This window comes from Gambusia affinis, linkage group LG08 (assembly GCF_019740435.1).
Source record: "Gambusia affinis linkage group LG08, SWU_Gaff_1.0, whole genome shotgun sequence".
NCBI lineage: Eukaryota > Metazoa > Chordata > Actinopteri > Cyprinodontiformes > Poeciliidae > Gambusia > Gambusia affinis.
Genome location: NC_057875.1, coordinates 5,148,574 through 5,166,072, shown reverse-complemented (window position 1 = coordinate 5,166,072; position 17,499 = coordinate 5,148,574). Strand labels below are relative to the sequence as shown.

Sequence of the window (17,499 nt, the reverse complement as noted above, 5' to 3'; positions counted from 1 at the left end):
CTCTTTTACCAGTTCTTTTTGCACCAACTTGCTCCTGTGTACAAATCGTTTTCATTTACTTTGTAGGTTTTTGTTAATATTTTGATGAATTATTGAGTTAAATGTTGATAAAAAAATGCTAAAATATTTTGTATAATTTAATCCAGATGCATATTAAGATTGGAAAACTTTGTGTCATACTTCATTCTTACAAAATTTGGCAGATTTTGATCTGTGATTCAGGCAAAGCAACTGATCTGCTTGAGTCATGAAGCCAAATTTAATTAGATTAAATTATGAGTAAAAGGGAGAAAAATATTTGAAATTATTGCTCGACAAAGTATCAACTACCAAAAAGTTGGATACAAAAAAAAAAAACTGGAAAGGTAAAACATTTTTGAGGCAGGATGACCAGCACCCCTGACATTTTTTTTAGTATTAATCCAGATTAATTGGTCCCTGAATCTGATGCTATCATATAGAAAACCAAAGTGGATTTCTGTCATCTAACTTGCAGTTTATGCCAACACCACTAATAAAACCTTTAAAGTGTCATTTTACATTTGTTGGCCTAAAAAGTATATATTATTTAGACAGGGAATTGAGGTAAGAGCTCCAGGGATTGTTCTTTATATGATCGAACATGTAAAGATGTTTTAAATTTGATTTAATCATGTTGAAACACAGCGAATATGAAGATTCTGTTTTCCCCGATCCCCTTAAATACAGGCCAGCTGAAAATATCTGTAAAAATGGTTCACAAAGGTTCAGGCTAAAGCTGCTATTCATTTGTTTACAATTAAAGGCTTTTTCAACATCTAAACCATCTTTTAAATGTTTATTACAGTTAAAAAAGGAGTGGTATTAGCTTGACTCAAACTTATGAACCCTGGATTATTAACACAACCTCCTTTCCTGTTGAGTAACACAAATAGTGTGCATACATGTCATGATTAAAAATTTTTAATTATTTGTCATCTAACGTGGAAATGCTGTCATCACTGTGTTGCTGCAGCTGTTCTGACTGGAAATGACAACATTTTTAATAAAACTGTCGCTTTTTATTTATCAAACAGTTTCTGTTGTTTACACGTCATAAATAACTATTTAAATGTGATTTCTCTCTCTCTGTTATGGCTCTGCTGATGCAGAGAAAGCATGTGGCTTTTGAGCTTGAATGTTCAAAAAACACCATCTGAAAACGTGCGTACAGCACAAATATGTAAATATACCGCCACATTTACTACTATTTTGTTTTATTTATTGCTAACAAAAAGCGAAATGATAACAACCGCAATATTCCAACTGAAAAATAAGAATGACATTAGTTCATTCATATTTAATCAGATGAAATAGTTATTCCTTTCCAGTTTGAGCTTTTGTATTTTTAAGATTTTTTAATTCAAATTAAATGTTTATATATAAAACATGGATATCTATTTAAAATAGAGTCGTTACATTGTACCTTAAAGTTGAAATTTGGTGTATTGCACAGTGGTAGTTTTTCTACCCAGAAGACTTCAGTTTGGAAAATACTACTTTAAATGCTCGAAACGGACATTTTTCCTTTTCTTTCTAACAGCAGCAAACCTAAATGCACAAGTTTTTCCCAAAATAAGTTTGACAAACGTTTGTTTTTGTTGTTGCATTCTGTAGAGTTGCTTTTATTGGGGCTTGAGATTGAGCACTGACTTGTCAGGAAGGGGAAGTTTCACAGGCACCGAAAGCGAAGATGGAAACTTTCATCTAAAGTTGGGAAGTTGAATTGTGGTTAATATTTTGACCTTTAAAGGATCCCCGACTTTAGTCGCATGATGAGCAGCTGCAAAAGATGTCTGGTCAGCGAGGGTCACAGGACGCTGAACTCACATGCCTTAAAGGGGAACTATTGAATTTACTTTTTGCACATTTTCATACCTTCATTTAGGTGTCAACTGCTTCTAAAAAGAGTCAAAGTACTTTAAAAGATCCCTACCCAGCTGTTTTGTGGCAATAAGTTTGTTTTTTGGTGTCTGGAAATTTAACAATTTCAAAAACCTACGGAATGTAAAGTCACAAATCAGCAGGCACTGATCTGTCACCTAGTGACCCCAGCCACCTCCAGCCCCCTGTCACCTAGCAACGCCAGCAGAGTTCAGCCCCGTTACCTAGCAACTCAAGCGGAACTCCTGACCTTTTGGTCGCATTAAGCAGTACATCAATTAATCTCGTGATGAGTTGAAATGAGGTTGATCATTTCCATTTGCATGATTCTTTTTCTTCTTTCTTCAGTCGGGTTTTGTGGTCTCAACAAGCCCCTTTTTTTGAAGGACAATTTTGTTTGCAGAGACTTCAGTTTCCGTTTTATTTGTTGTTTTATTTATTTATGTGAGATATTTAAAATATCTTCAAGATCCAGTGTAAAATGTCCTTTATAAACTAAAGTTTACTGATCTTTGACAGGGTGTTCTTGCATTATTATGCAAGTGTTTTGTTGGTAACTTACTATCCAGAAATCACTTGCTGCATTCTTGCTGGTTGTGCAGCAGGCTCTATTAATGCTTTTCAAATATGTACACTTTTATAATTTATATTGATTTTCAAACATTGAACTTAGACGTGTTGTTAGAGGCCCTAAAACAACTTATTCTGAAAAAAAAAGTCAAAATTGACGGAACTGAACAGTCTAAAATCTAATTATCTGAGAATGATTTTATAATGAGCATGTTTTGTATCGCCTATAAACCTATCCTAACCTGTTCAAGGAAGCATAATAACAGGTTTTCATCAAAATTGTCTGCAAAGATTCAAAGCTTTAATTGGTTTGTGGGGTTTTTACACTACATTCTTGTATAAAAAGGCTAAACTTTCATATCTTTTGCTCCACTGGTTTTTGTAATTTTAGGGGGCATTTTTCCAATTGAAAGACAAAAAAAGCATGTTGTCAGAATTTTACTTTTGAACAATCTTATGTCACTGGCGTTTATTATAGTTGCTCGTTTTTATGGGCTGAAAGCTCAGTGATTTCAACAGTTTGTCTTGTTAATGCTTAGTATTTAAATATCATGTTTGTTTTCAGTTTGATGGTCCGTTCATGACCGTTGTTCTCAGGGCTACTAAATGTGTCTCATTCAGAGCATTTCTCCAGATTCAACAAGGCCTGCCAGTCGTTGGTTGATTTCTGTTTTGTTCTCTTTGGAGGAACAGATTGTTTGTATGGATTCTCGGGTTGCTTGATCGGCTGTGTCACCTTGACCCACTTTGAACAGAATCGCAGCTGCTTTAAGTGAGATGCCAATTTAATTATATGAGAACAAAAAAAGAAAAAAAATCAGATTTGTTGCCGAAATTGTCAGCTGCAATCTGTTGTTGAATATAAAGGTCTAAGGTGAAATCTTAATGAGCAAGCAGCTGAAGCAGCAATCTAATCTATGTTCTTCCCATGGATTTGGGTTTTGGTTTATGGTAATACTCCCATGGAGATTCTGCCGGATTCTTGAAATATTTCACAGTAGATGATAAGAAGAATAAAAGAAATAAATGAGAATTTTAATTCCTTGTTTATGTTGACCTGTTCCAGTTAAAATATCCATGTGGGCGGTGTTATTCCTAAAATGGGCTAAATTAATTTAAACAAGAATACACAGTCAGTTTGTGTAGAAAAAAAAATTATTTGAAAGCTAAAATGCAAATTCCAATTTTTAACCACATTGAAAAAACCCAATATCTTACCAACTATTTGGTAATAGTTGTACTTGTATAATTTGCATTCTTTATACAACTAGGGGACTTAAAACTTTATTGCAATATTTTTTGGTTCTATTGTGATAACGCTAAAAATGACTAAAACGCCATTTGTTATTTGTTTTTTAGGAAACTGTAGGGCACATCATTCATAATGATACAATGTTTTAGGAAAACAGTTCCTTAATATTGATAAAGAGTATTAGTTATACTGGCAGGTTATTTCAATTATACAGTACATTTTTCCATATCATAAGTGAAATAATCTGCCAGTGGAACCAGAACTTTATCAACATTAAGACATTACTGGCTAAGAACAAGCTTCTGTGTCTTGCTGAAAAGTTACTTGTAAGTTAGTTGTGTCTTATTTCCAGTGAACTAAGATGTTTGCACTAGAAACTAGACCAAAAATACTTGGTAGGATTTTGTGTTTTTATTCAAACCGAGCAAATGGTATTTCGATTCAGGCTGCGAGATAGAAGAAGAGAACAAGCTTTTAAGCAGATAATAGTAAGGTTTTGAGCTTTCAACCTTTCACAGGAACTTATTCACAAAAAATTGAGATCTGAAATTGTCCAATTGATCGACGCACCTGTGGCAACGATTCAAGTCCAATTTGACCAAAGAATTTGTTTTTGCAGTGCAGTTGCATTTTTTTGAAGCGTTATAGGTTGTCGTTCTGATTCTAACAGAAAATTACTTTGTGTAATTTCCTCAAAAATTACATCAAAACTTGTGCTGTTAGTTGATGGGATGTGATTGACGTCCCATTTCTGGCAGTTTGACATGTTTTGTTTTAATTTTATGTCACATTTTCATTTGTAAGCGACTCTAAATGTCCTTTAAACGCTCTGCATGCCCACAGCTCCCTCCCTTAGATATTACAGTAGATATTCCAGTTAATCCCACTTGGTGACAGCACATTGCTTTTTGCCATGTGGCCTCTTTGCAACTGCAAAGCTCCCCTAATGTCTTTTTTTGTCTTTTCACTCGGCGCGCCCCCGAATGCCCTCTCATAAACTGCCTATTCAGCTTAACCTTTGTGGGGACGGCTATTCATACTTCTGATGGTACGTTTCGTGGACCGTTGCAGCACAACTCTTTCATGCTTGTTAGGAATGCCTACCTGATAACATGAAAGCCTGAATCCGTTCTTGGTGCTCTTGTCAAAAGATGTGTTCAGGTTTCTTGCTTTGTAATAGGATTAGGACTGTGAGCATTAACAAGGGTTGGAGTAGAGCTACAATAAGAGCTGTGTCTGGTGAGTTTCAGTTGGATTTGCTTTAGGGATCATGAAGTTTTTCCTTTGCACTTTTGCAGATTTAGTTTGTGGATTTTTCTTAACTGATGATTTAGAGAGACAGAATTAAGATTTGTGTTTTTGGACAAAGAAAAGTTTGTTTCAAGTTTCGTTTTAGACAGACATTCAGACACAGGTTCTAAAAAAATCTTATGGTTATTTATTTATGATAACATGAAAAGATCAATTCATTTTCTCACCAAATTTATTATTGCTATTTGCACCGAACTTACTTCAATTTTTACTTGTAAACAAACCATTTCCTAACCACAAAATCCTGTTTAATCACATTTATTTTTATTTGGAGTTAAATGTTGTAAAAATGTTAAATTTTCTCAAACTTTTAATAGCAGGCCATGTTTCCATTTATTTTGCATCAGATTTACGGGAATTTTCAATCTCTCAAGCTCAATTTATTCTGAGTATAAATTGCTGCTGTTGTTTATATGTGTCATGTAAACATATTCCCCAACAGTAGATGTTACCAAATTATTGGAAATTACCTTTTAATTATTGGTTCTTAATACAGGACAAAGGCCACTGGTAGCAAAACATTCACTGGTTTCTTTCGTCCAAAGCTAGCCAGTCACGTAAATCACAGATTTCCTTTTCCTTTTAGCTTCTCGTTGAAAAGCATCAGTATACCTTAAGGTTCATGGTTTGGCTCATCTTGAGGAAGTTTGTGGGTTCTTATCAATTTCTTCACTGCAGGATTTAAACGAGACGATACATTATTGATGAGGACGTACGCTGTAGTCCACTGGCGACTCAAGCACATCGCTGCCCTCTACAGGTCAGCAGTAGAAGTTGGAGATTGCTCTGTCTGAGTTTCAAACGCACCACTACCTTCATTTCCATTGACAACATAAGTGAGAAATTTGACATTTTGAAAGTAAATTTGCTAAATAAAAACATGTCAATTTAAAAAAAAAAAAAAAAAAAAGCTCTCTTTCTTTATACATTTTTGGCAAAACTGCAATGGAGGCCCTTTTTTCTCATCGCGTGGGTCACATAATCAGCATCCGGATGTTACTACAAAGAAAACAACAGAAAGATGTCTTCTAATGACTTATCACATGAACAAATTTATTCACGTATGATTTTAATTAAATTTCTTATTTAATGGAAATACTGCAATTGCAAAAAAAAAAAAAAAAAAAATTGATATAACCAGAAACTGGTCAAAGATTTGTGCTAATTTGTAATGGAAACACAACTACTGTTGCTTTTCTTTTTATCAAATTTATGCATAAATTTGACCTCATTTGACCAGTTGGCTCTAATTTCCAACTTTGCCTAAATATATATCTTTTGTTTAATAATTTAATTTCTTCTGAATCCCCTTCGCTTCTAATTTCCTGATCCCTAATTTACTCTTGAACCTGCGAAACAGATCAAGTTTTGTTTTTGTTGAACACTGGGATGTTGAATGAATCTTAACATTCAAGTCCAGTCTTATGTTGCCAAAACTCATAGAGGCCATTCTTTCTTTTTGTTATGTATGGATCCGTCTTAGAGAGCCTCAGTTTATTGTGGTTACGCCGCAGCTAAAGGGGTGCGAAGGATCAAAGACCCACTCAGAGTAATAAAAGCTTACCCTGCAGAGTGCAGAACTGACCCCCAGACCTTTAAGCTCTTTATTACTGCAGCTCACGGCTAATTATTGTGGACAGCGCCAGAAAACTGCCCAACCCCTCCAGCGCTGCAGGGTGGTCGGCTGTGGCTCCCCCTCCCTGTGTTACCACTTCTGTACATTTGAGGTCAACAGAGAGGGAACTCTCTGCTTCCCCTAACCCATTTCCACCCCAAGAAACAACAACTTCATCTAGGAAGGTGAAGAGAAGTTTTCAACCTAAACAGAGAAACAATGTTCTTCTCCTCAGCCAAAGGAAATAAAATGGTACCATGTTCTTCTCTGGCTGTACAAATCTGGACTCCTCAGACCACATCCTCCAGACCATGTATGGCTATTATAAAGTGTGTTTGAGCCTAAATATTAGCTGCAAGTCATGTAAAAATACTTTATGTGAGTCCAGTTTTTATCTTAAAGGGGACCCATTAGGCAAAATTCACATTTTGCATGTTTTTATGCTTCCAGTTGAGGCTCCACTTCTTCTGAAAACAGCCAACTGTTTAAAACACACACAGCCCTTTTTAGGCAGTAAGTTAATGTTTTCTGGTGTGTGGAAAAAGAGCCGTTTCAGAAACCTCGCAGTTGTTAAGGCATGTTAGAAGAGTACTGCACCGTTACCTAGCAACCAAAGCGGAGCTCCAGCATGTTTGGTCAACTGGTTTTAGTGCTTTATGTGCTATAAAATTCCTGCTGCAGGAAAAGTCAAGTGTTTTGTTGTTTACTTACCATCCAGAAAACACTTGCTGCGACTTTGTTGGTTGTGTAGGAGTCTCCACTTCATTACCTAATAATGATTTTGTACAAAAAGTGTGATGAGCATGTTTTGCATAGACCATTGAACAATCCTAACCTCTTCAAGCAAGAATAATAAGTCACCTTAAAGACAAAGCGATTACACTAAAAAGTGCTCACCACCTCAGGGTGCCATTTAGTAAATATATAAATACAAAATTGTCAGAAAAATTTGTCTCTAAACACCAGAACGTGTTTTGGTGACTTTTATATTTTGTCGCAAACATTCGACCATTTTCATAAAAGCAATGTTAGCCCCCATACGAGGTGCCTTGTAAAATATGCAGCCCCATGTTTTCCTCTGAGCTTCAAGAACTCACTGCCCTGCACCACATCACATACTTGGTGTTTGGAACATATAGGACCCTCTGAAACAGCTTCTGTGTGTAAAGGTGAGCTGTAAGCAGCTTGACCTGTCATGCAATAGTTGGCATGACTGCATTAGGTTTTGACAGGACGGGCTTCTTATTGAAGTGATTTAAGAGCCTTCAGTTTGAAGGTGACATTTTGTTTGTCTTTGAAGCTTTATTTGAAAGACAGTCATGGTATTCATGGATTTTCCAGCTGGCCTGTTTTATCCCAAATACCCCAAACAGGCCTGGTACTGGGGGCAACAGCACTTCCGCCAACAAAATTGATCCGGACATACGATTAACTTTAACCGATATAAGCAGATTTAACAGAGAGAGCCTCCTCTAAATGGCAGAAACATTTCCAACACTAAGCGACTAAATTAAAAAACAAAGTCTATATTTGTGCTTGAAATCCTTTAAAATGCTTGAATTTCAATTAGGGGCTATTTTGAGGCAAATTTCAAGTAAAATAATGGTAATATAACCATAAAAATGCTCAAAGATCATAAACTTTAAATCCTAATGAATATTTAGCAAAATAAATCAACAAATAACATTAATTATGAAGATTATGAAGACTTAAGACCAGTTTTGGTGGAACAATAAATGAGCTGGTTTTAATTTGTTATGTGATTAATTGATTTATTAATGTTTGGAAAGTGCTTGGTTTTTATATATAAAGTCCTTTAAAGTAAAATACCCAAAGCTTTTTCTCTGTTTGGCTTCCATGTCAGCCTGGATGCTTGTTTACATTGTTCATGGTGGTTTTCTTCTCGCCGTGGAGCCCTTCAGAGCGTAAAAGGCTTTACAGCTGATGATGTTGGGGCTTGCAGAGCAACATGTGAAGCATTTCAGACTGTCAGAGCATGTCACAAGCCACTGGAAATAATACCATTCAGTGCTCAGTGGGGCAATTGTCACATTGCATCTGAAAGCCTCTTAAGATTGTTCACTACACAAGAAAAGCAAAGCAACTTGGGCTTCATTTTAGCGCTGTCACAAGTCAAAGTCTGAATAGTGGCCTTGCATTGGCTTGGCTTTCATAAGGTTGTAAATTAAGAAAACATAGACACAGTACCATCATTCAGACCCTTTCACCACTTAGCGAGCCAAATCAAAAGCTAAAACTGTAATCATTCACAGTGAACCTGGCTGCTCTACCAACTAACTGCTCATTGTCATTCAATGCAAAAATGCTTATTAATTAAACAGTTTTGTAAATTAGAGTGTTTTCACACCTGATAGACTGTTCAGTTAGGGACCAAAATTTCAACATTTGTTACTTTTTCTGTTGCTGTGGTTCACTTTCACATTTCACTGTGTCAAACAAACCAAACCGATTGAAAAACTTGTTCACCTCCTCGCCTGTGGTGGCGCTGCCCCAAGAACCACGGAAGGAAATGATATGAAAACCTCTGAAGAAGTCACTGAGTGGACCTTCACTCTTCCCAAAATGTAATCAAACATGGAGTAGCGTTAGACTCTTTACTCTAAAAGGCCGTGAGACATTTCCCCCTTTAGTGTTAGACTCTCACCTTTGCTTTGGTTGTGTTTACCCAGAATGCCCTGCGGTGTAGTCGGTTTTCTGCTTTAGGGCTGGAATCCGGTCCGCCCGGCGTTCACATATGAATTCAAACAGCTCCAGAATCCACTTCAACTGAACCGAGACCGACACCGAGTTTGCTTTTTTGTCAGTTTCCAAACAAACTTCACTTTCTTAACAAACAAACTAGAGTTTGATTAAAGCCGACTAAACATGGCTGGTTCGAACGCTCTCTTAATGTCAGAATGTTGTGATTGAACCTGTGTGAGTTTAGGCCTTTGTTCATGCTTTGTGTTATGGTAATTTAGTGAATTATTTGTGAAAAAGTTTCAAAACTAAATGAAAAAGAAAATATATGGAATGAGTTAATTGCTGGAAATACTTTTATAGAGTTCTATTTAACATCTCAGAGTATGGCATGGAAATATTCTGTATATCCAGGCTTTCCCTTCTCCTCATAAATCTTTACCAGTGTATGTGTGCAGGGTTGTATAGGCATGTGGAAAGGATACCAGAGAAGTTTGGTGCCATTGGTCTGCCCCAAGACCGCACAGTGTGCTCTGCTGCCAACAGTGCCTCCAATAATTATAGAGCAGAAGTTTGGAGTCTGCCGCTATCCAGGCCGAACTGAAACTAAAACCCCCGTTTCATCTTTGGTATTTGCTTTTTTGTCAGTACACAAGAACCCCATGTTTAAAAATTGTTATTTTTGGACTGCAGCTTGACTTGCTCTGAATATCACTGAAAAAATAAAAAATAAAACGGAGTAACCATTCACCATGTTGGAAGAGAAGTAGCTCTAACATGGAGCAGACTTTACCTTCACACCTGTTTGATTATTACTGTAGAAATGTTTCAGTCTGCGTGTGAACCTGTGACTCTTCATCTTACTCATCACTACATGTCATTTTTAGATGACAAACTAATACATTCTAGAGAGAATGTGCAAACTGTGAATTTAAGTCACTATTACTAAAAAATAATGAGTTGATTGAGTTTATTTGTACAGCACATTTCAGCAGCGAGGCAGTTCAGAGTACTTTACATAATAAAAGCAAAACTGCAAAGTTATAAAGAAAACACCATGCAGTCAACAATTGACATTTTTTGAGAGAAATCACCAAATATGTTGGTCAATGTTTCATTTATTGTGGTTCAAATTCAACTCTAAACAGGTGGATTTTAGTCTTGATTTTTATTTGTTTTTTTTAGTCTTAGTGTTTCATCTGTGTTGCAGTTTTCTGGAAGTTTGTTCCAGATTTGTGGTGCACAGAAGCTGAATGCTGCTTCTCCATATTTGGTTCTGGTTCTGCAGATGCAGAGCAGAACCAGAACCAGAAGACTTGGGGGTGTCTGGAAGGTTGATTAAAGTAAAATTTAATCAGGATTAATTGATGCTGATGAAAAAAAGAGGGTGGAAAAGTTACTGCTGTGGGTTTTCCATTGTTTGCACATCCACATTTACGCTTCTTTTGCTGGAAACTGTGTTCAATTTGATGTGGACAAGATGGCTACTGCCTTATGTCAAGGGACGTCACCCTGGCTCCACAAACGAGAGAATATTGCGTCAGTTTGATTCAACTCTGCCTACATTTCCCAGAATGCTGTGCGGTTCTGGATCAGAGTTCAGTGAAATTACTGATTATTCTATCAGGCATTGATACTGATCGCGTCTCTATCGCGATAAATATTGTTATTGATTTGTTGTCCAGCCCCAGAACATTGTAATACATAAACTGGTAAATTTGGACTAAATTATTCAAACACAACTGTAATACACATCTTCACATCACATCTTATCTCACCCCATATTTGTGAATTCAGTAAATTTGTTGAAATTACATAAAATCTAGAATGGCAGCTTTCGTGAAGGGCCACCACTGACAGGCCAGCTGTCTGCAGCATAGAGTTATAATTATGTCAGGGTGGAAATGAGTTTGGATGACTGTAATTGTCTTCCTGACAATTACAGCCACAGCAGCTTGACCTAAACACAAAGCATTCGAACATATTCCTGAAAATGGATTACATGTTAGTGTTGAGCTTGTTTATGCCTTATTGAATAATTAATCCCTTCTTTCTTTCCCTCTTTAGCCACAATGAGCGGAAGGTGACCTGCAAACATCCCGTCTCAGGCTTACCCTCCCAAGACAACTGCATCTTTGTCGTCAACGAACAGTGAGTGTGCTGTTTGTTGCTGTCAGAATGCTGCTGGGTTACATTTTTGGAGCTCTACGAAATGCTGGGGAAACTCTGAAAATGTTGAAAACATTGCACAAGATGTTCCCAAGTTATTTTCTATTGCAGTTCTACTCTTTGTGTTCAGTCAATGCACGCTCTGTTATGTAACCAAACAATCAAATTTCCAAGAAATCGGTATAAAAAGATAACTTTCTTAGACGCTCATCTCAGATTTTATCTGTTGCGTAACTAGACAGAATTTCTAATCTTGAAACAAATAACAAACACTTTAAAATTTCTCATCTCATGTTTTTACAGATGTTGGGAATGCATTTATTCACATTTTGAACAAAACTTCCTTGTTTTATTATCTCTGCTACTCTTTACTTGCACATGCCTGCACATGAAACCACCATCTTACTCTTTAAATATGTCAGACTAAACTAGGTGCATGTTCACCTGAGGAATTATCAGTATTCCAGTTTGCTTACTTGTAACTATTTAACCTGCTGATCAAAGGTCAACAGCACTTTTTGGGATGTCCAATAAAGAAAAAAAACACAGCTGTTCCTCCAAGTTTTAGCCCCAACATACTTCTCTGTTTGTTTGAAATTGTAGGCATACTTGCCATTCACTAACCCAACTGTTTGCATCACAACTCACTGCCATTAGTGATTGCTTTAATCATGCACTCAAGCGTCTCAGTTTAATGTTGTGCAATGTTTATCAGCTCTGCTCGGTACCCAGGAAGTCCTTGTCATAGTTGGTCTTCTACAATCCTAAAACATATCACCTACGGTGATAAGCTAAAAAAAAAAAAAAGTCAGACATTTTTACATTCAGTTTAGAGTTCAGAAAACCAGCTAAAATAATTGTTTGGTGTTTTTTATTACCTCTAATATCCGCTAGAGAGCATTTTGTTCAGAGATAGAAGCTTGTCTCGCTGCACTTTCTCGTCACATTCCTCTCCTTACTGTGTTGCTCTCAAGTCTCTGCTGTTTTTCACACCAAGAAATACAACACACAAGTGAAGATGACATCTAACTTAGAAACTGGATGCATATCTTCAAATAGTCTACAAATAGGAGCATATATACATTGCTTTTAAAAAAAAAATTTTAAGAAAGAAATATGAATTAATTTATGTTTAGTTTTTTGGAAAAGAAAAAGAAATTAGAGAGAAGTCTTTGTCTAGCATTAGTAATTAGAGCTAAAGGCAGATTTGGATGTCACATGGATAAAAATCCCTGCCTTAAAACCTCTGCTTAATCTTCTCTTGCTTTTAAATACATCCCAAATACAAATCTTCATCTCAGCTCTGTATTGTGATTCAAACTTGTCTTATTCAGCATAAAGAAAGACATCAATTCAGTCCGTCTTAAGATATCTTCGACACTAAAAGCAGCACTGTACAGCTAATAGGAAGTATGAATAATTCAGGACAACCCAGATTAGTTTCAGCAGCAGATCTGAGGAGAGAAAGAGCTGTTAGTGTTTAACAGCTAAAGGAACAAGAAGCACAGTCTGGTTTCTATTATGTTGTCAAACTAATAAAACAAATTTGACAAGGACAGCTTGGTAGAAACAAATGTTTGAAGCTTTTAATGTTTTGGACATCTGTGCTACACTTTCTACTCATTTAACAGCATGACCACATGTTGCTGCTGTTGTTATTGTGAGACACAAATAAAAATAAAAATAAAAATCTACTATCATTTTATTTAATTCTTCATATTATAAAACATTTTGCCCATTATGTTTTATGTAAAGATGACCAGCCCTCAAAATACAAGAGAAATAACCATCTATAAATTAGTTGTTAGTTGATTAATTGATTAACCCATTCCTAGTATTCATGGATTTTTCTCCAAGTTATTTGCAGATAAACTCACCTATTCACAGATATTTTCTTCTTTTGCAGAGCATAAAACATTCTAAAGAAGATAAAAAATATGGAGATACAATGATGCTTGAAATGCTCTTTGCTGGCATTTGCAAAGCAGCCAATCCAAGAGCGTCATTTAATTAGCTTGGCGCTATTAGCTTCTGTGGTCATGCTAAGGAGGTTTGCACTGTGCTTATTAATGCATATTAAGGCATATTTGATGTTTGAATTATTAAAACAGGCAGTTATAGACGGTTTTAGTGGGAGTTTTAAGTATTTGCAGATATTAGCTATTAGCAGGCGGTTGTGATCCCTAACCCTCACACATACCACGGGTCTGATGTATACTTGAGCTATCAGGTTGTTACTGACATGACTTCGCCCACCTCTCTGCTGCCATCATTGTTTATGTGTTTGTCTGTCTTTAGTGGTCTGCATGATCAAGTACCTGCTAACAAATACTATTGATTTAAGGCAGGTGTAAAACATGTTTACTCTGAGATAATTTTAGATCAATAATTTGAAGTGTGTTACTGCTGGAATTGAGTCACACACACATATTGAAACATATTGAAAAAAACATGCCACATGAGAGGATTTAGAGGATTTTATGGAACAAAAAGCCTTTAGGAGTCTCTGAAATTTGACAATTATTTTTGATAAACTTCTGTTCTGAATACTACAGGTGTGGTGGGATCAAGGGTGTCACCAGTCACTTGGTCAAGTTTATTTGTGTAGTGCATTTCAGCAACAACACTGTTCAAAATGCTTTACATTATATAAACATTTGATGTAAACTCATCAACAGTTTTGAAAGCCAGTAACAGACATTAAATTTTGTCTAGTGCCATCGTTGAAATAATCAAATATGTTGGTTTATATTCCATTTATTATGGTTCTAATAATAAACAGGTGGGTTTAGAGTTGTGTAGATATTTACTGTGTTCAGCTGCAACAGAATTTAATTTTTTTTTGGTTACCTTCCTGATCTGATTTACTGTCTTCATGTAAATAAATTTGGACAAGTCTGTGTCTGAGCAATCATTTTAATAATACTGAGATGCCTGATGTGCTTTGGTTGTATTTGCACCATAAAATTTTGTAAGTTTTTACCTTCCTATATGCGCAAATTTGTGTATTTACTCTAAGGTTTCTTATAAACGAGGCATAGAAGGATGGTTATTTAGTTTTTCTGAAAGGCATGTTTTATAATTCTGGAAAACTTATTTTAAATTACAGTGTGTTGTTGCTCATTTAAAAGACAAAACTTCTCTTCTATTTCATTGAGTTCAAACAAAGCAAGGCTTGTTTTGAAATAAGATTAAAGAGATTAAATATTATTGTCCTAAAGCAGTCTGTGGTACACTCAGTTAAATGTTCACCTTGTTAGACAGACTGTCTGAAACCTTAACCTTGTGAACTCCCTTTAATCTTCTGTTCTTGAAGGTTCAGGCTGCAATGTACGGAAACCCTGAAGAGTCAACTAAATGCAAAAACCACAATGCAAAACAAAAAAATAACAACACATACAATGCAACAACGTAGCGCAACAACACAGTTTCAAAAACCACGAAGGAAGTTATAGTAAAATAGTTGTGATGCTAAAATGGAAGTTGTAGTAAACTTGCTACAAAACTTTCATTTTAGCATAAATTCATTTTTTTTCTGAATTCTGTTTTGTCATAAATTCCATTTTTGTATAAATTACATTTTGACCTAAAATGTAATTTATGGTAAACCTGTTAGCATAACTCATGTTTTAGCATAAGTTCCACTTTAGCATGATAGCTAAAACTGCACGAATCTGCTTTTGTACAAGTTCTACTTTAGCATAATTTCATTTGATGTTTAAAGGAATCTATGATATAGCTGTTAGCATACCTTTGATTTTAGCATAACTTCAATTGCGGCTTTTTGTTGTTTTGTGATTTTGTTTTTGTGTTGTGGCTTCTGCATTTTGTTGACCTTTCTGGGCCACCGTAGCACTTGAATCACTCTGAAAGGAGATTATCTGAAACACTATTTTCATTTTTCCGGGGTTTATACTCAACCTGGAAAAGTCTTGACTGAAGTATTTCCAGGTCAGGATAAGCATAGAAGAAAAATAGAAAAAAGGGAAATATTTGTATTTCCAGGCTTTATTCTCTATTCCATTTTATTTGCATTATAAAATGTGTTAGAGCCACTTTGTTGGTTTTATTTATAAGATTCAATTGTCAATTTATAACAAAAGCAAAACATTTGGTTTTCTTGTTTTTCTTTAACCAGTTTTCTTAAGCTGCGTAAAATTAGTAGGATTTATTCTAGAGTGTGTGGAGGTTCTGTCTCAAAGCTAAATGGGCTCTGACACCATGAAATCTGTGTAGTCACACACAACCAGAATGCGCCTGCCTTACTTTCTTCATTAAAAAGATAAAAGTCCAGTTTTGCATCGCACAGATGTGCCTAAAAGCACCCTCACCTCTTTGAAAGTGCTGTGTGTTCATTTAAAAATGCACTCTCAGCGAGTCAGTTCACTGTTTCCCCCCAGTGGGCTCAGATCACCCAGCTTCTGCAGCAGCAGAACCGGGCCACACAGTTTTTGGACAAACAGACTCACACTTTCACTAAACAAAGATCTAACACTTTGGTACTTATATGTTGGTTCCACTACCTTGATTTGATGCACAGGCTCAGATAGAGGCAGGTATTTATCCGCTTGTTTATAATTTATTGTGAAAAATTTCTTCTAATAAGAATATTTTGATTTATTGTTGTCTTAATAAATTTCAGTAAGTGATCTTAAATTGACAGAAAACGGTCAGTATTATCGGAAATTTTATTTTTACTACTTTCTTCACACGAGAACATCAGTAAACATCCATGAATTCAAAATAGATATAATAAAATTCAGCTACTGTGGAGTGGTGTTCCCTGAAGAAGCCTGTTTCAAATGGGAATGTTTCTTATAAGGACAGTATTTTGTTTGTGGTGCTACAAATGCCTCTTCAGAAAGTCACAGCCATAATCTAAAAAAGAAATAAATATTTTTTTAATCATAATGTAGTATGCATACATACCACAGCTACAGACGGCAGCAGAAAAAACGGACAGACTGAGTTACTGGTTGCCACTGTAGCCACAAACAGTCAAGAGCAGCACAACATAACATATTTATATGAATGTATACCAATAAACTTCAGTAGAAAACAACCTTAAGGCTGCATATCAGCATTTTAAGAGTAATCATTGATCTGAGTCGGCCTGTTATCATTTGCCAGCTCATATCTGTTTGACACACTCCCTTCTTTTCAGCCTCACTGCACGAAGATTGATTATGAGGTCCAAACTAATTATCCGCTGCTCGTAGCCGAGTTGTGGCTTGGTGCCAAATAGAGCATCTAATAGAGCCGGACCTCTGCAGACAACAGGCCGTCCACGCCCTGCAGCACTCCCTGAGCGTTGGTGTTTGATCGCACGTCTACACGTCATCGATTACTGGACCGCTTTGAGCTTCGTCTGTCACGGCGGCGTAGGAAATATTCAGACCTCGTTCACTGCAGCGAGCCCAGAAGTCAAGTTTCAGGTGCTCTTGTCTTTCTGAGTCAGAGCGCTGATTGAAAATGTGTGCATTTCACCTCAAGAGAGCATTAGTCACACTATGGCTTCTCTACGTCTCCAGGTGTGTTATTCAATTTCATAGGCGATGAAGTGAGAAAACTGTCTGCTGTGTTTGTAATACGCAGATTTATGAGGCAGTGATCAAATCTCAGGTATGTAACAATGTCAAGTAGCTGCTTCTTTCAGCTCTGCCTTAACTTGTAACACATTGACTAACGTTTCTTCGTCCATCTTTTTTTATACCTGGTTTTTCCTTATTTGGGTTGGGGCAGAATGGATGCACAAGAAATGGAAAAAAGACATGAATTATGTTCACTCATTCAAATCTAAAGTCAATTTATAATCCCTGTAATGTGTGACTTCTTCTAAATTACAAGGGAGTGTTAAGAAGCACATCCTAAGAAAATAAAAAATATTAAATTATGTGAATAAGGTCATATTGGAATAATGTCATAATGTTATCAATCAATAAAGTTTTATTTGTATAGCACATTTTAGGAACAGTTCAAA

The 17,499-nt window shown here is 36.1% G+C and overlaps 1 protein-coding gene across 3 annotated transcripts in view; it reads left to right on the top strand.

Moving 5' to 3' along the window:
- Positions 1–17,499, top strand: part of LOC122836212 (pleckstrin homology domain-containing family A member 5-like) — a 112,004-nt gene that overhangs the window by 50,479 nt on the left and 44,026 nt on the right. For all 3 annotated transcript variants that reach the window (XM_044126004.1, XM_044126005.1, XM_044126006.1), the window contains exon 4: positions 11,418–11,501. In XM_044126004.1, the coding sequence (XP_043981939.1) occupies positions 11,418–11,501 (84 nt within the window). The remainder of the gene's footprint in view (positions 1–11,417; positions 11,502–17,499) is intronic.